We start from the raw sequence: 25458 nt of genomic DNA, 5'->3' as shown, positions 1-25458 counted from the left end.
AAACAAAATGTTATAATGAATGAAGAGTGTTAGTAATAACGATAGCAAAGTTTCTTTTAACCGACTTCAAAAAAAATTATTTCACTTAAAAGTACCGTGATAAATAAGGTAATATTAAATTTAGTCAGCACTTCATGTTGAAATTAGCTCCAAGTATGTTTAACCACTCACCCATGTTGTATAGAAAATAAATTGTTTAAAATAATATATAATAATATATATACATATTTAGTTTCAATCAAAACATTGAAGTCATATTTTTTGCAAAAAAAGATCAAAATTTTCCATCAACAACGACGAAACTTTGTCCACGATAAGACTCCTCTAAATAAATTTACCTGTTTTATTCAGAACATAGAATCGATAAACACAAAAAACAATAAACTTACGCCCCCGTAGATATTAAAAATAATCAGAATCACGAGAAATTTATTGCATACATTTTACTCAAATACGTGATTTATAAAAAAAATAATTGGTTATTTCTTACACCAAATGTTGCAGTATATCGGTGTATAGCTAAGGCGGTTTATACCATTATTGGATAACATATGAAAAATGTTTCTTATTCTAATTTTACTTGGAATCTTAGTGCTCTACTACCACAATCACAAGAATTTTTCATACTTCTCAAAACGAAAAATCAAACACGATCCAGCTATACCAATATTCGGAAACTATTTATCTGTCGCCTTCGCAAGATTCACAGACATCGAAATGGCAACCTATTTATATAACAAATATGACGGTGAAAATATTGTTGGATACTACAGAGGAACAACGCCCGAGCTCTTAGTACGAGATCCTGAATTATTGAAGCATATACTCAATTTAGACTTTCTACATTTCTACAAAAGAGGGTTAGGCCGAGATCCTAAGGTGGAGCCACTGTTACTGAATTTAGTGTCCTCAGAAGGTGATACATGGAAACTTCTCCGTAAAGGCCTATCACCAGCATTCACGAGCAGCAAACTGAAAAATATGTTCCCAATAATCAATGAGTGTGCAGACAGAATGATAAATTTAGCAAGTAGAATGGCATTATTTGAAGAAGAGTTTGATGCTTGTAATCTTAGTTCCCGATTTACTATGGAATTGATTGGTGCATATGGCTTTGGCATAGATATGAATACAATAAACAATGAGCATTCACTATTTATCAAGCTTCGAGAGATGATATTCATTAAATCGAAATGGCAGATATTCTTGTTCGCCATAAAAGACCTTTTCCCTAATTCTCTAATCAAAAAAGTAGTTCTTGGAAAACCGCAGATTGAACCCACATTGACTGAGATTTTGAACGGGATTCGCCAACAAAGGCAAAACGATACAAACCCACGTGATGATTTTATTCACTTATTGTTGGAATTGGAAAAAGAAGGAAAAATTTATAGTGACTCTTTAGAACCAGATGAAAATGGTCAATTTAGAAAAATTGAACTTGATTTTGATGATGCGTATGTAATCGCCCAATTGTATGTATATTTTGCGGCTGGTTTTGAAACGGCATCAACAGCGATGAGTTATACAATGCATCAACTCGCATTTCATCCGGATATACAAAGAGAAGTTCAAGAAGAAGTTGACAGAGTGCTCGATAAATATGATAATAAGTTGTGTATAGAAGCTGTTTCTGAAATGACATTGTTAGAAATGTGTGTGAAGGAAGGACTCAGGTTATTTCCTCCTGCTGGTGCATTATTCCGAGTATGTACAAAAGACTTTAGAATACCAGGATCAAAAGTGATGATTGAAGCTGGTACGAAGTTGATCGTTCCTGTCCACGGATTGCATATGGATCCAAAATATTTTGAAAATCCTAAGGAATTCAGGCCAAAACGATTTTTACCACAAGCAAAGACATGGCCTAAATACGCCTACATTCCGTTTGGAGAAGGGCCAAAGAAATGCATTGGTATGTATTGCATTGTATTTTAGTTTGTATTTTATTCGATGAACAATTATGAAATGAAATGGTGTATGATCATTAAATCATTCTTTTCAGCTATATTTGTCGCGTCGCTCACATTTGAAAATGAGCATATGTGACTTGCATCGTGTCTTGTCATGCAATTTATCAAATTCGCAATATAGCAAATAACACACAGATAACAAACGCTTTTCTAACCTCTTTTTTCTGTTCTATGGTATAAATAGACATAGAATGTCGATAGATTTTTTAAGCTTATGTATTATCATGTTTAGCCTTATCAATTTTATTTCTAGGGGCGCGAATGGGGACAATAGAAGCTATGTGTGGTTTAGCAGCAATATTACATAAATTTAATATTGAACCATCTCGATCGTCGACGAGAGATTTGAAAGTGAACAGAGCATCATTTATCGTTCAATTCATTGATAATGGTCTCCCTATGCAACTGACGTTTAGAAACAAACCACAAGGAAAGTCTGCGAATGGTTCCATCTAATACTGTTCCTCCAAGTTATCAAATAAACGTAGCCTTAATAAATATTGATGCCGTATCCCTTATTCCCATTCTCGGTTACATAGATAGGCTATCATTCTTAGAGTTGTGAATTTTTAAGAAACTTCGGTGAATGCTTTCAACGAGTTGAACCCTTCGCAACTCCTCTTGATTTGCATAACACGAGTAATGTCGGTAACTTTGCTTTTCTCTGACTCCCACAGAACGTCTGACTGGAATTTCAAAGGAGTGCATTAGTTGAGGAATTTTGTTATTTTATTAAGGAGTTAGGGTTCTCGCACGTTTTAAATAATTGATTATCTTCATAGACAATTTATTCCTAGATTAGGTGAGAATATATGAAAGCTTTAACAAATAATGAACAGATACAAAACAAGAAAATAGTGATAAAATTGCGCTTGCATTGCAAAGAAAGATTGTACTCCAGTCCAGACGTGCCAACAGTTTGTTAATTGAATATACGAATACTTTGCATCGATCCATTGAAGTGAGACAAAAGCCTGTTCAAGCCACGCTCCAGCCACCCAAAGTCCGGTGATAGTGACAAGCGAGACACAATGAGTCTTTGATTTGAAATTGCACCCTTTGTATTGAAAATATTCAACAGACTGAGGACATATAATTCTGTAGCTGTTTGAAAATGGAAATAATTATTCGGTGTGGTTGTTATTTGAATAAAAATCAAGTTTATAACTCTTTATAAAACCATTTAAAATCTGTTGCGGTGTTTGAATCTATCCTAACTAAAACAAATCGATCCGAAAGTGTGTTTGTTTATTTTTTACGACGCAACGGACAATTTTATGATCATACTAGACGCTAGTCCCGGCTTGGCCCAGATATGAATATTCCTCTTTTATCCCAAGGGAGCATTTAATCGGGATAAAACGTATTCTATCGCCCAAGTCAGATCATACCCTGTATATACCAAATTTCATCAAAATGCGTTCAGTACTTTCAGCGTGATTGACAGACAAACATCCAAAACAATGAAACTTTCACAATGATATATAGTGTGATGTGATAATTTTTCTGACAATGGCTCTTCACCGCGGTGAGGCATCTCATTCCCATAGGAATTTCCTTTGACTACGAATGTGAAGCCGCGAGCAGAAAGTCAGTCCATTATATAAATACAAAGTTATTTGGTTATTATTTTTATAATGCTTGAGATATACGTTATTAATCGTTTCACTGATTGATTTTATTTACGAACGACTTTTAGGAATAAGGATTTCTTTAACCCGGAAATTATATCCGCGCTTCAACGTAAGTCCTACAATAAAACGATAACCAATGTACTACAGAGGAACTAAGCTTGTCATGTTAGTCTCATGAAAGGCTGTTTCGTAGAAACCTAAGTCGACAATTCTAATCGAAAACGATAGTTTTGCGTTAGATATAATGCAAACATCTTTAAACTTCTTACATCACAAAACGGAGATGTCCAAATTCCGAGTCAAAAACAGCACTCACTTAATATGAATCAGCACGAGTAAAAACCGACTCAGTACCAAATAAATAGTAAGCTGATTAACTAATGGAGTAAATCACATATATTATTATATCATTAGCGACCTTCACCTCGACATAGAAAACGCACTAGAAACGTCTGTGGCGCATATTAAACACCAGTAGTTCCATAAAGGGGCGTACTAAAACTCCAATGCAGATAGGGTTGCCACTTAATGTTCTATATACTTATAACAATTAACATTATATCTAGCTACATAACATGAAGCAAAGTCGCTTCCCGCGTATGTCTGTATGCTTAGATCTTTAGAACTCCACAACGGATTTTGATAGGGTTTTTTTTTAAATAGATTGAGTGATTCAAGTCGAACGTTCATAAGCAAAATAACATCTATTAAACTTTCGCATTTTTATTTAAACATATTAAATATATAACAATTTATTGTTGATCATCGGATCGTAGTCAACGACATCTATAGCTATGTAAAACAAGGCGCCAGATAAGTAATAAATAATAATATAGTCTTAAAAAACTAAAATACACGCTTCACTTATGGAACTATTGCATTGTTACGCAACTTTGATAAGTATAACAAGTTTGAATTAAATCTGTTCGTTTAAAGTGGTAGTAATAAAAGATAATAATAAATAAATTGATAGGACATTTGAGTCTACATTCATCTGGAGACACTTGTATTTTTATCATAATTAAAAATGCCCTATTAATATGACCAACTATTGCAATTTCATATCCATATAATGGTCCATATAAAGTCTTTTGTAGGTTACTAGAAAAACTGGCTGGCAACCCTAAACCCAGTAAGTGATTACACGCAGCCCCACGGTTGCTTACAAATAAATCGTAACCTTTGCAGCGCCAGTATAAAGCACAGTATAACGGCCACTAAAACTTATCTAATGATCACGATGTTCCGAAACTGTCTCCGGAGAGTTTTACTTATAATATTTATTATATTTGTTCGTACGCTACTGAGAATATGTTGTTATACCGGCCCTCGGGCTGCTCAGTTATATAGGTACTCTTAAATTTATGAGGCCCCGGTTTTTAAGGATTGAATTTATTGCAGCATTTGCGTGTATTGATACTTTTTATAATGGTATTACTTTTAGGGTTGTACAGTGCCAATTAACTTTCTGATTACTATGATATTACGATAAGAATGTGTCTTTAGAACGGCTGACAGGTTTTTAATGATTGATTAAGAGCTAATGAAAATTTTACTTTGTTTTCAATGTTCATTTAAGCGTTAATGTCTATGAAAAGGTTTTTTCTCAAACGCTAAACCAGGCTTTTATTCAAAATTAAATTTGTAGATAAAAAATAAATAAATAGGTGTGTTTAAAATACAATAGGTATCTTATAGGTTGGGAGGGTAGGAATAGATAATGTAGGTATGTATAAATATATTTTAGTTTGTATAATTTTTTAGGTTTTTTACATATCTGTTCATTAAAGGATAAATAAAAAACAAAACATTTATTATGATAAATACGATTTATAAGACATTTTTATCAGCTTCATTGTATATTTTTAAATTTGTATTTAGCCGACTCCTGTATACCTGATTTTGACCCACTTTAAACCGACAGATTAAAATATACAATTTCATGAGTTTATCTTTATATTATCCTGATTAGGAAAGCCAGGATTTAATAATTATCTTACGTAAAATCTTTACAATAGCAAGTGAGACAATTTAGTAAGTAAGCCACTAATTGTTATTGTGTGTTCAATTAATAGATTGACTAATTTGTCTTGATGCGTAGTTAAATCTTGCAAATCTAAATTATTCGCCTAGTTCTTTAATAGAAAGATTTAATATAATTTAGTCCGTTAGTTCCAACATTGAAGTTTCAGCGATGTTTAAAAAAGAAACTAGACTTTTTTCGTTTAAGTGGTATCTTCATTACAATGCATCGTCAAACATAATGTTTTTAAAGCGCAAACTTTAAACAATCGCATCGAATATTTGTAATATATCACCTTGAACTGCGTATTACACCATGTTTTAAATGAAGCGATAAGTGCATTTACCGAATAAGCAACCATTAACGGGGATTAATTTGCAATTCAACCACTTTACCGAAAAATCCTTGCAATTATTCGAATTTAATGGTACATTTGCGAAGCTGGAACGCATTCTTCCTCTTTAATGGTGTGGCATACAGATTGCAGTTAATAAAGAATTAAGTTTTGCGATTTATTTCTGGGCTTTGATAATCTAAATCGAAAATGAATTAAGCCTTGCAATCTCCGTGGATGATATTTTAGAAATAAGTTAAATAAGAAATCATTTTAAAATTCCTTTTTTTCGCTGGTCATAGTCCTCACTAAATTCTTTAATATCATAGCACTTAAATTAAATACTATCAACATAATATTAAAATACATTTACACTCGTTTGCCTTTCAATCAGCCTAAGATAGGCAAAACTTTAAGCTGTTTACAGCAAATTTTCATACAAAGTTAATTTCTCGAAAATACTGCAAACATGCTTGCAGGCAGAGGCCGTTAAGGGTCGAGAAATATGATAACGTTCCCCGCACATAAAGAAAACTTTAAGCCGGTATTAGATGCCGTTTCAGGCGCTGCGGGTAGACACAGATTTACGAGTATAACGCGAAAATGTTGAACCGAATACACACAATTCGAAATGGTCTGAAATAAGCTGGAGATTATTTTTAATCTGAAGATGGGATATTATATGAAGCTAAGTATTCATTTAATTCAATAGTTCATAGTAATACATCTTGTTGCTGATTTTACAATGACTATAGTATATGTGACTATGTATTGGGAATAAACGAAAGAAATTATTTTTAAGGACATAAATAGATCCTCTTTAGTTTAGTGTTTATGATGATTAAAAGTTGTCTTCAGTTAGTTTAACAAAGCGCAAACTTTCTATTGGCAACCCGCAAAAGCATTCAGCCATCAACAAAGAGAAGAAAAAGACTATTACAAAAGTTTAAAACTTTACCTTTATACGATACTTGCATAGAGTACGACAATCGGATAGTTTTTTATAAGGTACTAGCTGCGCCCTGCGGTTTGACCCGCTTACTTCCGTATCCCGTAGGAATGCCGGGATAAAAAGTTGCCTATATGTTGTTCCAGTTGTCCAGCTATCTACGTACCAAATTTGATTGCAACCGGTTCAGTAGTTTTTGCGTGAAAGAGCAACAAACACACACACATCCTTACAAACTTTCGTAATTTATAATATTCGTAGGATAGTGTGTTGTATATTGTATACAGTTTCTCGAAAAACTACCAATGTTCTTTCTCAGGTCTTAATTACCTTTGTACCAAATTGCATATTACATCTGTTCAGCGGTTTAGACGTGAAAAAGATACAGACAGACAGTGTGACTTTAAAATATTACATCTTTTTGTTTTTAGTTTTATAGCATTGAAATGCTATTCAATGAGATTATAAATGAGAAATTTTGAAAGAATTGAAAAAAATTCTTATTGTATCTTTTCTTCTCTATCTTTTCTTATTTAATTATCTAATAATATCTTCTAAATTTGCCAAATAACCCACTGCCCTGTATGTCTATTAACCTATTTCAGTAAACGAAGTCATTAAATTCTTAGTAAATGTTTTTATCATGTAATTAAAAATTATTTTTATTTTATTTACCGTCCAGACCCAGAAGGTTTAATTAGACGTTCACTTATTCGCATTTAAATGTCCTCGCAATTACTTCGCAAGCTGGAGATCGCGCAATACTAACTGTAGTACCTTATTTATTTAATACTAGACTTTACCGCTTTCTAGTCCTTGTAGGTTTGAATTTTAGCGTGAAAAAGTAGCTTTTCTCTTTGTGAATTTACCATTTCTATGCAGTTAGGTTTTTAGACCGCCTCCTTGGTACAGTGGTTAGCACGTGAGCGTAGAACCGAGGGGTCCTGGGTTCGATTCCCGGTGGGGACGCAAAAAAAAGTCTTGGTCTGGCAGGACACAGAATGCTGATCACCTACTTGTCCATAAAGAAGTGCATCTTTCATAGTGACCCATGACGGGATGTCGTCAGCCTAAATTATGATTTGGGCTTATAGGAAATAGGTAGAATAGAAAATAAATGCATAAGAACCTCTTAATATATGCTAGTGACCTTTTGAAATATCAAGCGACTCCAACAAAGTAAAAATTTTGTCAATACCACTGGATGTCTGTGTGTTTTTTACTTTTTACGGGTGAATCGTTTTTAAGATTTTTGTCGGTTTATTGAGAGCTGATTAAATTTAGTTGCTAGATATGATTCGAACCTTACATGATATAAATTAAATTTAAATTACCAAAAAACTTCAATTCTATTTCAAGTGAGAAAATTGTTTGTTTATTCTTTCCGTTAGTCGTTTTATACATTTAATTATATACATTTGTAAACTCATTATATTATTAAAATGCTTTGTTATATTTAATTGCTCGGATAAACGCTGTCTAATATTTTATAAGCACTGAAATAGAAAATGATATCCAAAATAAAGGATATACGCCATTTTCCGTGGGCGTGAACAGACTCTGTCGGGGACAATTTTAATGCGTTATTATATGGCGTATAAATCATTGGCTCAAGTTATAAGCAGAACCGTATTACGATTTGTTAATTATTTTACTGAATTCACTTTCCCATCCTACTTAATATTATAAATGCGAAAGTTTGTAAGGATGTGTGTGTGTTTGTTGCTCTTTCACGCAAAAACTACTGAACCGATTGCAATGAGATTTGGTACGTAGATAGCTGGACAACTGGAATAACATATAGGTAACTTTTTATCCCGATATTCCTACGCGGGTGACACCACGGGATGCAGCTAGTTATGTATGAATGGTTTTTTAATCGAGATTAATGAAAACACAACATTTTAATTGCAGAGATAGAATATATTTTACCGAGCTACATGATTTTGTAGATTTTGCAACAGTGTTGAGAAGTTAGCAAGAAAGCCGACGGTGCTGCCGCCACACGACCCAGCGCCGCAACTTTTCCTCACGATGTTCACGTTGCATGGTAGTTCCTCCCTTTGACACAGAGGACGTTTTAAACTTGTTTAACACAATTATATAATAAAATTTAAGAAAAAAACTAAAACACCTTTAAATTGTCAGAACTAGACCGAATTTACACACCACGTACGAGGTACCAGCTTTGAAATAATAAAGAAACATCAAAATCTGTTCACCAATTAAAAAGTTGTGAGATAACAGTCAAAATACAGTCGATTGGTTAATCTACTCCTTTGTAAGTTGTTTAAAAATTACGATAATCTTCTCGTAAAGCTTGTTTATTTTTTGCTAATTTACTAATTCGAAAGTGTGTTTGTTTGATTGTCTTTCTTTCAAATCGTAACAGAGGGATTATGATATGAGTATCTGATGGCTAGACTATAGGCATTTCACCGCAGTGAAACATTTAACTGCGCGGGCAAAACCGCGTGAGAAAAGCTAGCTTAAAATTATATATGACATCTTAATTACTCTCAATGTAAAATACATTGCAATATGTGATCCGTTGCAACTTCAAAACATGTGTTACAGAGTGCTATTTTTTGTGACATCTGAAGAGTTATCATTTTTATTATCACTACATAGTATCACGCAAAGTCGCTTCCCGCGTTTGTACCTGTGTATGTACGTATGTATGCTTTAATCTTTAAACGAACGGATTTTGATGGGAGTTATTTAAATAGGAAGAAATTTTAGTATAATATAGTAATAAGTGCGAAGTGTGCACTCGTTAAGAGTGGTAAGCCGAAGGCAAAAGCTAGTATGTAAGATGTATTATGTTAAATATGAATCGTTTCTCTTACAACTTGTGCCCTCCAATAACGTATGAGCTCGCGTGGCCCAGTCACCATTACAGCCCTTAATGTGCACGGAACGGAGATTTTCAATTTTAAGCACTCAATTAAAACTGCAGAGCAAGCGTTTACTTTGAATTGGGAAATCACTTGAGATCAGTGTATTGTTTTTAACCGACTTTCAAAAATAAAAACGTCTGATATTGGTAGGTATATGAGCCGATGTTAATAATTATTTTTTACAAAAACCATTAACACATTCAAATTGTCAGAACTAAACCAAATATAAACGTGGGAGCTATCAGCTTTTAAATTAAAAAAATAATCATAAAAAAACGGTTAACCTAGTAAAAAAGATAACAAATAAAAAAAAAATAATGAGTAGCTAAAGTGAAGTTTGTGAAAAGACAGACAATATTGTTTTTATTTTAAAGTCAATCGCATAATTATTTGAATGCAAACGTATGTTTTCTAAGAAAAAATACTCTGTATAATTATATTTTATTTAGCACGAATATAATAAAACTTATAACGTATGACGTATTTCACTTGTCACTTATATAATCCTAATCATAACCCACATATCATCATTTAGATGAAACTTAGACTCCCAATTCACTGATTATAACAATTCCGCTACAATCCCTGGCTGCAACGAGAACTCGCAGTATCGGTCTCTCGAAAACTTCGTCAGACGTCAGTGCAACTAAATATCGACGTGCGAATGTCACTCAAACGCTGTCAACTGTCGAAGCAACGCAGTGTCGTGTCAACTGTCAACCTTACGGTGTCAACAACTGGCGTTCAGTCTCGGAATGACTGTTTTCCATCACTATATTATTGTGTTGTTTGGGTCTTGCCAGACATGCTGTTTTGAAGATTTTGTACATTCTTTGTATGGTGTAATTAATGAGAATTACTATTCAGGGTGTTTTGCATTGGTTGTAGATAAGAGTTGGTAAACAGTCTTGAGACCATATACAAAAATGAATGAAACACTTAACATAACATAAACGATTATATTATATTATTAATAATAAATATTATATGTTAATGTTAAAATTGTTTATTTAGAAGAATAGATTTATTTATTTAACAATTTTACGTGCCACACCAAAAAAAGACACAAATATTCAATAAAGTAATTAATATCATAATAAGGCGACCTTATCACTTACAGCCATCTCTTCCAGGCTGCCCAAGGTAGAGGATAAAGATGAAAACTTGCATAGATATCTATGGCTTCCGGGGAAAAGGCCGTGGGTTTTGTCGAATTCCTACCGACTAAAACCCCACTGTGGCCGTCGAACCACTTTAGTGAAGGGGCCACGGGTACTTATTATGTCCATGTATATTCGTCCGTAAACATTACATCCAATGTGCTGTAATAAAATAATAAAAAAATGTATATTTAATTTTTGATTTATTTTGATTCTCAATTAAACTACTGAAATGTTGATGATCACTCGTCTCTTTTCACATGTTTTATATTTAAGATAATGATAATAAAATCGTTAATTATCCATACCTTAAATTAACATCTTATTATGAATGACCGTTTTTATATTTATAGTGCTTAACTAAATAATATACCTAATTCACATGAAAAATATTATAAAAATCCGTCTAGCCGGTTTATTCAACATATATACGTAAAAACTACGTATGTTAAATATTATACATAACATTCATAGCTGATTTTGTCTGTTTTTTTTTTCCATATAAGCACAAACATTCCAGAAATCCCTGAAAATATAAAAAAAATCGTCTCCAATTAACGCCAACTCAAAAGAACGTACAGAGTTAAATTCCATACTTACTCAAAGGGAAAATTCCGTCATCTGTAACAGTGCGTTTAAACACTGAACAACTCTTGCATACCACTTACATGCAGTTCTTTTGGCGCTACTCCAGTCCGGTCCATTGCTCTGATCTCGTTCGCTACTGCATAAAACGGTCAGGCTTTCAAATGAGTTGATGACTGCGATTCAATTTTATTCGATTCTTTAATTGCTACCGAGTAAATTGCATGCCAATCGTTTGATTGGGAGAGGTCGGTTTTTCGCGAACTGGTAGCCAGATATTTTGGTAACTACGAATATATCTTTGCTGTGATATGCTGTCTAAGATGTTTTATAAATACAAAAAACATGTTATATCCAAATTATGTTGTTCATAATTAATTATTGGAATAAATTTACATAGTACTTGTAAGTCGATGCATATAATGGGCTAATACATGATTAATAAAATTCAACCTCTAGATAGTGCAATGTGCAGGAAGTAAAAACGCCACAAAGTGTATATTGTGTGGGTCGGTCGATCTAGTAAAAAATATAATATACCCTTTATACGTTCCTGTTATTTGAGAAAATAGTCTATCAATGAATGCTTCGTAAATACATAGTTACCTTAGTTGATACAAATAGGGTTGAAAATTATACATTTGTATAATTTCACAGTCAAGCTGGTACATATAGCTATGTGTCCCCGATTAATATTCATTAATTTCTGAGTTCGTGTAAAATATAAAAGATTAAATTTATTATGACATATAACTGAGATATAGGTCAACGCACTAGGAAATTAATTTACAACAGCATATCAACTTACGTAGGAAATGAAATGAAATTCCAAAAACTCAGGGCCGGCTATATCAGGAGCTGTCAGTGGCATATCCGATAAATCCTGCAATATTATATTCCTCGATATTACACGGCGTAAGGCTTCAAGTAATCGGTGTCGATTATAAGGGCACGATCGGAAATCTGTCTAGTGGGTGTCGTTTTCGCGACATGTGCTCGGATTCGCGACGTAAGGCTGTGTTTGCAATGTTGACATCCTTCCTGTAAATCGGAGGATAGCAGTTGAAATTGTTGTGCCATTTTATGGTTGTAAGTCGGTGAATAAGTCAATAAATACACACGTCAATATGTTTGTCTTATTTTGCTAAAAGAAATGGTTATGGACGGAATGTTGTAAATTTATTCATTCAATTGGAGTTATTTTGGAAGCGCTTTTGCTTTATGGTAATATATAAATTATTACCAAAAAACCCTAAGTTAAATATAACTATTTCTATACCAAACATCTGAAGATTTCGTTTGTGTTTACGCTTTAATCTCAGGAACTACTGAACAGATTTCCAAAATCCTTTCACCGTTGGATGCACATTGTACGTGACCCGTGAGTCTTGTGGGCTATATATGTACCACGGACGAAGGCGGGACAGACAACTATATGGGCTTTTTACAGATCATTTCCACTAACCAGTCTTATTCCAATCAATATGACTAGAAGATATTACTAGCAACGGAACTTAAACTAGATTTGATTTGATTTGCTATGTAATTTTATTTTGTCGTTTATTTTGGTCTCATACTTGCTCAAATATAAATGCCTATGAAACTCCCAAACTTTAAGAATAACCTTCACCATATTCATAGTTCAATAATCAATTATTTTTACCTATGACCTTATCCAACCGGCTTCTATATTTGACTAACCAAATACAGCCAAAATAACCACATTACAAATTCAAATAAAGAGTACAGTGAACAAACAGGGCAATAAAAACGTTAGACCTGTGTCAACCTATAAGGGACTCTATTATTTCATGCGATAGCAGTTATAAAAGTTTTCGTACATTGAATACTTTTACGGTGAAATTGGTTCATAATTCATTGAATAATGGTAGCATACGACGGTTCCCAGGGCTTGAACGAGTTGTAATAATAGGCTCGCGAATATATCTGGGGTCAAGCCTTCATTTAACTTTAATCTGACAACGACAAGCGCTTATTATCTTAAGGTCGTGTTTATCATCTTTTATAGCATATTTTATAAAAACTTCTAAATACTTAGATAAGTATATAGAAATTTCTAAATATATAGAAATTCATAATAAATATATAAAAATTAAAAGATAACGCCACCCGCTGTTTGGTTTAGTGTTAAATTACTTTTTTTAAGGAGTTTTATGTATGCCAGCACAATAAAGTGTATATAAATAATACTAGAAATTCACTGCTATTAATCATAAGAGGCGCAGTTATATCTTTAAAATAAGCAATGAAATTTGCTGGTCTATCTAATTGCGGATAATACACCATTATTAAGTGGAACAAACAGCCTGACTGATAAAATAATAATAAGCACATGTAACAGAAAATTACAAAATAGTTAGTTTTCTAATGATTTTATTATTGACGCAAAACTGTGCACTACCACCTTAATAATAGACTTAAATGCAAGCTTCATTACTGCTTAGCATAACTTGCAATTTCCTAGAGGGGAATAAGTGTTCGGTTTAATTTAATTTTACTACAATTAAAATACTATTTTGCTGTTTATTTGCTAAGCAAGAATTGTTTGTTAACTACAGTTTCAAAAAGAAAACATTATTGCTTTCGCAATGAACTTGGTTTTTTTAGCCTCCGCTGAGAGGCCATTTGTGGTAAACATTTTGATCAATATAGTGGTAAAAAATGTATTTGATTTATTATTATTTCTTGAGTTTAGTGAATACAGTTTGTTTCATAAATTTCACTTTTAATTGTAGATAAAGAAGTATCTTCAATATATCAACTATCAAATTGAAAATATTAATTTGGCCATATTTAGTAAATAACCCATAAACTGTAGTTTTCAAGTGGATTTAATAAAGTTCCACATTATAGCAACATTACGATAATCCTGATAGGCCTAATTTGTACAATTATTGCCAATTCTTATCTTATCTGTTACCTTTTTACTTCATTTTAAGTCCACTACCCTTCCGACTGTAGCGAAAGGCAGTGTTATCTAATAAAACATCAATGTAAGAACAAGACAAAAGAAACATTATATCATGAATAGTAATTCATAAAGAAGTAAAGAAGAGATATTTCTAATTTTATTTAGCAGCAAATTCCAGGTCTACAACGTGATTCATTAAATACAATATAGCTATTTGTATCAATATAAAACATCAGCTGCTATATTAAAATAACACTTAAAAATTGCACAGTATCACAAAAATTTGATGAACCAAACGCTTACAAAGCTAATGTTCTGTCATTATGCAAACTGCCTTATCGGGAATTTGCTTATATCGGCCCTTATTCCTGATTAAATTTGAAACCATAAAAGCCATGGTATCGCGTGCCCATACAATATTCAATTATAATACCGTATATGCTAAGTAACTATTAAATTTAAGTCCATTCATTTATCACAAACGATTTTTATTGCTAGGTAATTTTGTTTAACCAAACCAATTATTAATTTTGGTTTTCCAAACCAACAAAATTAAAAGCAGATTTAAAAAAGTGCATTATAATTAGATTATTATCATAGGATTCATCCACTTAACAAAATAGATCGAAAATCAGCGTTAATTTACTACATTACATTAACTCGTCCATTCATTTGCGCAGACACGGCTAATAAGATAAATTACTGGATATCTATTCGGAATAGAATCGAACTCTAATTGCAAACCTTATTGCTTTATGAGTATCGATCTTCATAATCATAGAATGTGTATTTCATATGATATTAAAAAATATGTACAAACTTTGGCAGTTGCTAGTAATTCCATATTTTCAATTATTCTTAACCTATTATTTTCGCAAATGTATTATACACAGAATTGGGCCCATAATTTATTTCTCAAAAATATGCTGTTTAACCATTCTACTATGTAATCAAATAAGTGTAGATTAGCCTGATGATTTCTAGAATATATTTATTATCTGTGAGTTGTTTATACAGCCATAATAAACCTATTTCCATATGACAGGTTTCAGCTATGTTTATGCTTGTATACATCGAATTTCAACATGTGATTAATTGCTAAAAAAAGACATAGAGAATTACTTCGTATTCTCAAACTCTGCGATGAAATATAATATTAACAAATTCACAGAAAATACCTGCGAAAAAGACGGAGATGTTTTAAATGGAAAAGTAAAGGTCAGAAGAGTCAGGGAGCCGCTGGACTCAGGCCGCTGGTGGTCGGTCGTTTTGGAAATCTTTGGGGGAGGCCTATGTCCAACAGTGGACGTTCTAAAAGGCTGCTACGGTTTTAAATGGAAGAGTAAAGAAATTAGATCCTACATTGCACGGTAAAAAAAACAACAGATCATATTGTTTTGCTAATTTTTCGAAGAATATATCTGGGCATTTAAATTTGTTTAATGCTAGAACATTCCACGGCAAGCCCCGTCAAGATGCTGTTATTGTTAAACACGCAAGTCCAGTAGACACGTAGCAGTCGAACTACTGTAAAGACGTTTATACACGAGATTTTGGCATTAGACCTTGCGATTTCTATCCCACGATATGTTATCGTACTCGTACGAATACATTTTCCAATGTAATAATTTCCTACAAAATAGGTCACCGACGTCCCTGGGGAGGACGTACCACTCCAAATCTAAAATGAGCCTAAAGGACATAAGTTGCCAATAAAAAACAAAAATAATGACATGAATCAGTTGAGTCCCAGTTGAGTGTGAAGGACATCAGATCTGTTCACAACTGTTTCACTAATACTAAACTGTTTAGGGGAAAGAAATCCTTGTCAGTTCCCAACTGGAATGTAATATTTAACCAATAGTAAATACCTACTAATATCATAAGCGAAAATCACTGTCTTTCTGTTTTTTCTTGATGCCTTACTTACTGAATCGATTTGCATGAAATTTGTAAAGACATTATTTGACACTTGAGAAAGGACATTTACTTAGTTATCCCGGAAATTCAACGGGAGTGTGAAATTTTCGGTTTTTGTCTCTCTTTGTCTCTTTAAATCTCAGCATTAAAAAGATACACAAAAGATTTATGAAATCACAAGAATATGTTACGTGCAGTCAGCTGACCTTTTGTTTATGCCTTACGACTTTATATTTCAAATAAGTCGTAAGGTATAAACATCTGAGTACGTGTCGCGCTAGCCTATTGTAAGTTGCAAATCAGGGTTGCAATCAGAACTGGTGTGGACAGCTGTAAATTTGGTCCCAACCCGAGTATTATGGTATCGCACTCAATGCAGACGCGTTTCGACGCAGTAAAGGTGATTGGTTTCGGGGGATTGGAAACTGTGGTCTACGTTATTATTATCGTTGTTAATTCCGAGTTAATCTAGAACAATCTATACAATTTTTATAATAGGAAAACGTAAGAAGTTGTATCATATGTCTTTAATATTATGAATGCGAAGTTACTCTGTCTATCTGTCGGTATTCTATTAATTTGAATGAAGTTTGGTTCAAATATAGTTTGAGATCTTTTCGGGTCTTGTACTTTTATAGAACTGTTGTCCTTCTCCAATATGTTAGCAAATCCTATCCTATCCTACTTATCCTACTAACATTATAAATGCGAAAGTTTGTAAGGATATGTGTGTGTGTTTGTTGCTTTTTCACGCAAAAACTTCTTCACCGATTACAATGAAATTTGGTACGTAGACAGCTGGACAACTGGAATAACATATAGGCAACTTTTTATCCCGATATTCCTACGGGATACGAACTTACGCGGGTGAAACCGCGGGGCGCAGCTGGTAAACATAGAAATTCAAAAAGTCTCAATGATGTTATTAATAAAACATTCACACTTAGTCACGAATACATGTACATGACATACTTATCAAGAAATGCTAATTGTAACCATTCGCTTTTCCTTCATTCGTTATCAATTGGTTATTACAATTCCAAGGAATGTGCCAGCATACATTTATTGTGTAGTTGCGAGCTGTTAGCAACATTCAACGTGAAATGTCTTATAAGATGTTGTTTATGATGTTTGTTGTGCTCAACGTTATATTTGTTGCTAGCGAAGGTTTGCTCTTTATTTGTTATATTATCTTCCTAACTTAATAATTTGTATTTTTAAAAGTTATTACTGAATCTGATATTGCAATAACCTTAATACTAACCATACTAAAATCTATACTTAATTATATAAGGCTAAAGAGTTAGTTTGTGTGTTGGAACGCCCTAATCTGAGATACCACTACACCAATTTTAAAAATTCGTTCACCGTTGGATATGGTGATCTTTGAGTGAAACGTATATTATAACATAATGCTTTCTCCTTAATATACAGCCATATCATTAATTATAAACAAAACGAAAATTACATTAGAATTAAAACTGGTTTAAATTAAAAATGGTATAATATATATCAATTATTATATGCACTACTAGATATGCATGAAAATTGTATTATTTTCAGACCTTTATGATACCAACACTAAAGAGAGCTACATAACCATTTTAACTGAAGAATATCTAAATATGTTCAAAAACCTCCCAACCATCTTTGAATATTTATCAGCGCTTATGGGAAATGACCATAAAGACACAATAAAAGATGATGTTGCAGAAACAAATGATCGGAAAAAGCGAGATATAACGGATGATGATGAGAATAACATAGATGATGAGGACGAACTGCATCACGAACTGTTTAATAATGATGATATTCTTTCATATGACTCGGCATTTGTACAAAGAGTGGCACTCACGCCTGAAGAAATAGTGGAACAAATTCACAAAGTTGAGCACGAGTTAGATGAGTATAATATGCATTGTGAAGCAGATTAATAAAGAAATATTAATAATAAGAAAGAAGAAAGGAAACATTTATTTATCAGGGCCAACACAAAATACTAGTGAAAGAAATTATACAGATAAAAAGCAGCATGTATCTATTTGCTGTTTTTTTCTGTATAATTTATTTTACTTTTATTTATTACCCAACATATATATAAAATTACACAAACGAAGAAGACCAGCATCAGATATAAGGAGTGTGTCATAACGACTCAGACAAAAGGGAGACAAGTCAGCCTATGCTGCAATGTTAAGAACATTGACAGCGTTGTTTTTCAGTGTCCCCTTAATAAACTCTAATAAATAATAACAATATCACAATAACAATTGTGACAAATATCAAGTTCTTAATATTTATTAAAAAGCATTCCCAAACGGAGCTAGCTGGTTGGATAAAGTGAGGAATTGGATTGTAGAACGAAAAGGTATGTTTGATTGTATATAGAGAAATATGTCATCTATTAAAGTCTTCTGTCTCAATATCTGTCACCTTATAAACTACCGCAAGTTATGGTATCTCCCTTTTTAAAACAGCCCAATTGGCTTCCATGAAACATATATTTATAATAACATAAAAGATCGCTATTATCACACGAGATTTATCAAAGAGTGTTATTATTTTACCGCCATTAATGTATTTCACAAAGAAAATGTGTACTAAAGAGTGTAATCGAAATTAAAGAGATAGAAAATTGCCCGTACAGACCTGTCAGGGTAATTTCGGACAAACGCTTTTACAATGGTAATTGGCTTTGCGCTATAATTTTTTTCACACAGGAACGAAATTGTGTTGACTTAATTAAAAATGTTCCGGCCGAACTAACGTGGAGGCGAATTGAATTCGTTTTATATTTTAAAATTAAAACGGGTATCGATACAACGAAACTATGTTTTAATGTTTACTTTTTAAAGATAGCATTTTACTATGTCAATTGTAATGTAAACATTACGTATAGTTACAACTATTTATATGATTGGTATGTATATAATTTATTATTAAGCGCGTTAAATTAAATGTGACGCAATAGAATTTGTTTCTTTTTGTTGTAGTTTTTAATGAGGCATATAATATTGTCATCGGAATTTCACCTCGTTTATTGGTTATATTGTAAAAGTTTTTATTTTTTATTTATTGTCTGTCCCCGAATTCTTCTGTTTTGGTGCAAATAAGAAAAACACAACGAAATGTCGTATTATTTATTGTACAAATATTATTATCTTCATATCTGTCTAATATTTTACCAGGTTTCATTTGGTTTGAATTTACAAATTTTAAATTATGTATTTTGTCGATTCAAAAACAGTTCTACTGTAAGAAATTTTTTGAATAAATAAATGTCTGAGTTTGAGTTTGATTGGATCGAAAATAATGAGTTTCTATTGGACATCTGTTTCATTATTCGATTTATTTATAGACAAGAAATCGAACCCGGAGCCCCTCGGTTTTACTCTCACGCGTTAACCACTATACCGTGGCTGTATAATCATTGAATCCCCATGATATTTCCTTCTATTTATATTCTGATATTGACTTAGTCGACGCAACAAGTGGTTCTAGTCAACCGCACTTGTATGATACAATAGGCAGTTATCCAAAGCACTATTTAGTACAATATAATTAGTGTTTTGCCGATGCGGATTCAGTGATTGTTCAGCAAATATGTATAATGGTTTATTGAGTGCATTATTATGCCGTGTGTTTGTCTAGTTCTGTTTATTCTATATTATTTGCTGTACGTATATTTTAATGTCAATAAGAGACTGCCTATGAATTGCGAATCGAGTTAGATGTATATGTGTAAATGGTTGAATGATTATTCATTTAACATGAATAATCACGGACAGTAATTTAAATTATATTTACGCGTGTTTACTGTAAATGCTACGGCAGAATTAGCGTTTAAAAAGGAGTAAATTATCCATTTATCAAATTATCAATTAAATAATAGTTTAAAAAATCTAAAAAAACACGCTTTAACAAAAATCATATTTTGCAAATTGAAAAATGGAATAATTTTATCAAATTAGTGTATTGTCATCGGTCCTCAATAAATCTACAAAGTTTGAACGAAATCTGGCCGTTTAAAGTGGGTCAAAATCGCGCCCAAAGAAGTCGGTTACAAACAAACATACAAACATACAGGTGAAGCTAATAAAAAGCGTGTAAAAAGGAGGAATTTTTCAATTCGACCGTATTTTTTCTGTTTGTTATCTTATACCGTTTTCTGGGTTAACCGAATTTTATGACTTTTTTGATAGCTTGTGTCCTATGTGATCCTATTTAGTCCAGCTCTTGCATGGCGATTAAGATTTTTGTTAAACATAATTATATATCGCATAAGCAGTTTTTATTCGAGAACATTTTCACAGTGAATATGAAACTGCTAAAGTTAAAACATGGCCTCATTTTGCGCGGAACATTGGTGAAAGAACCATCAATACACTTGTAGTAAGAGTTACTCGCGCAAACCCGATACTCCTGCATTTTACGTGTGAAAAAACTACGGTGAGTATACTTTTGAAGTAAAACGAATTGTGGGACTTGGATTTTTTTACTTTATATGAGGGTGAAGGAAAATGACCATTATTGATACACTTAAATTATAGTATGCAAATCATTTTCGTTTAACTGCAGTGCGTTGGTTCTTTTCATCATCATCATCATCATCATCAGCCCCTATGTTATGTATATGTTCTCACTGCTGGGACACAGGCGTCCTATGAGGGTTCAAGCCATAATCCACCACGCTGGCCAAGTGCAGGTTGGCAGATGTCACATGTCGTCGAACTTTTGATTCTTAGACATGCCGGTTTCCTCACGATGTTTTTCCTTCACGGTTTTAATTCTTCTCATGGGTGTCGTAATTAATGCTATTTGTTATTGAAGTAGAATGATCTACGTTGGTTAACATTTACTTGTAGTTTTTGTAAACTAATCTGTTCATTTTTTTCTAAATGAGTATAAAATCAACTTATTTAAAAATTAATAATTGAAATGTGAACGTGGAATAAAACTCTTTAAAAGTTAGTCTATATTTGGCTGTTAATTTAAAAATTAGTACTCCAAATTAGTGGAACTGAAAATAAGTGTGATTTTCCCGCCATTTTTCTAAAAATACTACTTCCAAAATGTCCACTTACAGCATCCAGCATTGTCACCGACCACGCACTCATCAGGGCAACAGGAACGGCGCGTAAAAGCAAAAAGTCCGCTCAATTCATCGCGAGTAGATGAAACCGGCGGTTTTAGGTCACAGTCTCACAGAGCGTTACGACTCATGGTGATTGAAATTAATTTTTCGATTTTTATCCGTGGGAGCTAGCTTCATATCCGTAGCAATATAGGGAAATGTTAAAACCCATTTTTTGCGAAAAAGTATGCTATTTTTGTATTGGAACGTAAATGACCAAATTGTAATGGAACCAATGTATTTTTTTAATGTTCTCAAAACCGAAATGTTATAGTTTATAGTATTTTATTAATGGTTAAATACAAATAAGTGTTCTTTGTATATTCATAGTAGTAAATTCTTTTACATCTATGTCCTCTGATTTAAACGACAGATTTAGCCTTGAAGATGTTTATTACGCGACTTGAGTGCTTACAACAAAGATTTTTACAAATTGGTTTGATTTGAAATGGGATCACAATATTAAGCTGTTTGTCTAATCCTACTAATATTATAAATGCGAAAGTTTGTAAGGATGTGTGCGTGTTTGTTGCTCTTTCACGTAAAAACTACCGAACCGATTGCAATGAAATTTAGTACCTAGATAGCTGGACAACTGGAATAACATATAAGCAACTTTTTATCCCGATATTCCAACGGGATACGGACTTACGCATTTGAAACCGCGGGGCGCAGCTAGTAATACAACATACATAGAATCTCAATAAAATCACTTAAAAAACTGTTGAAACTTTCAATGACATTTTCATCAATCTCCAGTCTTTGTTGTTTATTTCCAATTCATACTCAGTTAAAAAGCTTCAAATTCAATAAGACCTTACATATAACATACAGCTATTAGGTAGTACAAAGGTACTAGTATAATACAACATTATCAGAGGCAAATGTAACATGCACAAACTCGCTTGTAATAGAATTCTCGCATCTCATTTGCAGTATCGCTTCGAAAGCTAAAAATTGTACGTGGCTCACATTGATAAGGCCCGGTTTGTACATAACTTCAACGTTATGTGTGTACGTGTACTTACATGTTTATGTTATCTTCTCTAATGGATGTGGGTTTTTGTTGAGTTTAGTTGTGCTATTTTGTAGTGTATGTTGATTGTGGCTTGGTATTGATTTAAAATAATATTTGTTAATTTTACAGTACTAGCTGCGCCCCGCGGTTTCACCCGTGTAAGTCCATATCCCGTAGGAATATCGGGATAAAAAGTTGCCTATATGTTATTCCAGTTGTCCAGCTATCTACGTACCAAATTTCATTGCGATCCGTTCAGTAGTTTTTGCGTGAAAGAGGAACACACACACACATCCTTACAAACTATAGCATAAGCATTTATAATATTAAAGTAGGAAGTACGAAGGATATTCGCTTATTTGGTATTTGGATCTTCTGCTCATATGTACATAAGGATTATTAATATGTAACGTATATAGATCACATTATCACACTTTACACTAATATTATAAATGTGAAAGTTTTTCTATTTGGATGTTTGTCCGTCAATCACGCCGAAACTAATCAACGGATTTTTATGAGATTTGGTATACAGACAGGGTATGAGCTGACTTAGGTGATAGGATACATTTTATCCCGATTCAATGCTCCCTTGGTATCAACAGGATTCTTGATATCCGGGCGGAGCGGAGCGTAACCGGGATGAACGTTTAGTATAGATATAAATAAACTATAAACATGCAATTCTAGTACTAAAAACCTTATACCATTACAATAAAACCTGAAAATAAGTGTACGGTTTATTTTGGTTTTATCATTAAGAATTATTGTTATTATAAGAGACTCCAAAATATTTACCGTTTAACCTAAACATATATGCAAGCATAATTTAATATCCACGTCATGTCTTAAAACTCTGAATCAATATATGATTTATAAACTTAAATCAACATTCGACTCACATTCGAAGTCCAATACGCCTCTCTTATAGAGCCTCGTCTACACATTTATTATAAAGAGGTTACACATTATTCAAATTCGAAGTCACAATAACAAACTAGCATAACTGATCAGTATAGCCATAGGGTCGTCGCTCATCCGTGGCACAGGAAACGTCGCCGGACGTCCGCGACATGTGTACCGTGCCTTATACATTCCAATGTTCGATATCCGTGGTACTGTGTTTTGATTTTCGAATTCGGTTTTTTTTTTTTTTTTTAATTTGAACCATCATTTTTTTTTCAATTTTTAGGTGATTATTAATCAGGAACTTGCCTTATTTTAAAATCTTATCTTTATCTGTCTTTGTTCAAATAAGTGTAAAATGAAACTTTTAATTTTTTTTTAGTTTTGTATAATAAACAATTGAAATCCTTATTATTAAAAATTTTGGATGTGGTAGTCGAGCACGCTTCGGCACGAATTGGGCCAACTCGCCCCGGGGAAGTACCACACCCCCACAGAAAACCGGCGTGAAATAATAGCTTGCTATTGTGTTTCGTACGGTGAGTGGGGGAGCTGGAGGCCAATTTCCTTCTCCTCGCCCTTCCCAGTCCATTCCTTCTTTCCAGTCATCAATCCTTTCCTTATCCCTTATCCCTTAAAATCTAGCCTCAGAGGTCTAAGCCTCTGCGAATGTTCATGGGCGGTGATGATCGTTTACCATCAGACGAACCACCAGCTCAGTTGCCCGCAATGGCATAAAAAAAATAATAAAAAATAAAAAAATGACATTTAATTTACTAGCAATAATTATTGTAATTGTTGCTAACATCTGATGAAACGTTTTTGACACATATTTTATTCTATATATTTGTTTGGCTTATAAATTATATGTACTTATAACGTTAAATATAATAAGTGAGATAACGTTATTGCGAATAATTGTATTTCTCTGTAAGTAGTGAAGATGCAATCTTTTGAAAAATAAGATGTCTTTAACCGTAAAATTTATATAGTAAACAAGTTTTTAAACAATACTCATAAAAAATGGATTTTTTATGTTTTTAATTGAGTTACATCTATCATATACATTTATCATATTCTATTCACTGCTTTTAATCTGCTTGACATTGATGATCTTAATCTTTACCATAGAAACCAGGACAAAACCCTTGCATCTTAACTATTATCTACGTTAAATGCACTTAACTCCTACTATATAATCAAAAATAAAGATTTACACTCACGGAGCGGTAAGTGAGACTGAGGGACATAAGATTCAATTAGAGTCTTTATCAGTTGGAACAAATCCGATTTATTGGATAAGGGTGAGCTTCCATTGGCGTTTTTATATCTTTTTTTACACGAGTTTAAGCAAGAAACTGAATAAAATCTTTTTACGAAAGTGATTTTGGATGTTTATCTGTAAGATACGATTTCTATATATTGATAGATTGACTATCAAGGAAGTACGTATGATATTATCAGGGACAAAACCTAGAAGGTTTTAAATAAAACTGTATACAGATAATGTATCATTTAGATATACTTAAATAATAGTAAATTAAGTCCTGTGTAATCCAAAACTTACCAAAATCTGTTGGTGAAAACACGCAATCATATGGACACCAACAAGTCTAGGTATATTTTTTAAATCATCAAATGATTTTAAATTTATGAAAAATTTTGAAAAATAGAGGCATCATGTGCTTCTTTTGAAGGTATAAATTTGTCTCATCACAATGAAAAACGGGCATTCGATATGGTGATGATTCGATGAATTCAGATAGGTTCACTTTATTGAAAAACAACACAAACAGTGTCGACTCGAAAATTCAACCTCGATATAATATTTTTGATATTTTTTTTTTTCATTATAACCTTACAAAAACAATGCGTCAAATTAAAAGCGCATGTTACGGGTTTTTCAATTTCGCGAGTAAGATTGTAATCAAACGATTTTTACAATCTTACTGTGACATATATAACAATAACGAACATAATATAACGTACT

At 32.8% G+C, this 25458-nt stretch overlaps 2 protein-coding genes across 2 annotated transcripts; both read left to right on the top strand.

Annotated features, from left to right (window-relative positions):
• Window positions 1-717: 717 nt before the first annotated feature.
• Window positions 718-2049, top strand: LOC119833333 (cytochrome P450 6B2-like). Its single transcript, XM_038357319.1, has 2 exons — window positions 718-1915; window positions 2006-2049. The coding sequence occupies exons 1-2, from the start codon at window positions 718-720 to the stop codon at window positions 2047-2049; spliced, it is 1242 nt and encodes a 413-aa protein (XP_038213247.1).
• A 15398-nt stretch (window positions 2050-17447) lies between these two features.
• LOC119833483 lies at window positions 17448-18795 on the top strand. The gene is made up of 2 exons (XM_038357503.1): window positions 17448-17577; window positions 17974-18795. Exons 1-2 carry the CDS (start codon window positions 17514-17516, stop codon window positions 18342-18344), a joined length of 435 nt encoding a protein of 144 aa, XP_038213431.1. The 5' UTR covers window positions 17448-17513; the 3' UTR covers window positions 18345-18795.
• Window positions 18796-25458: the final 6663 nt, after the last annotated feature.

Source organism: Zerene cesonia, chromosome 17 (genome assembly GCF_012273895.1).
Source record: "Zerene cesonia ecotype Mississippi chromosome 17, Zerene_cesonia_1.1, whole genome shotgun sequence".
NCBI lineage: Eukaryota > Metazoa > Arthropoda > Insecta > Lepidoptera > Pieridae > Zerene > Zerene cesonia.
This window is presented reverse-complemented; position numbering and strand designations above follow the sequence as displayed.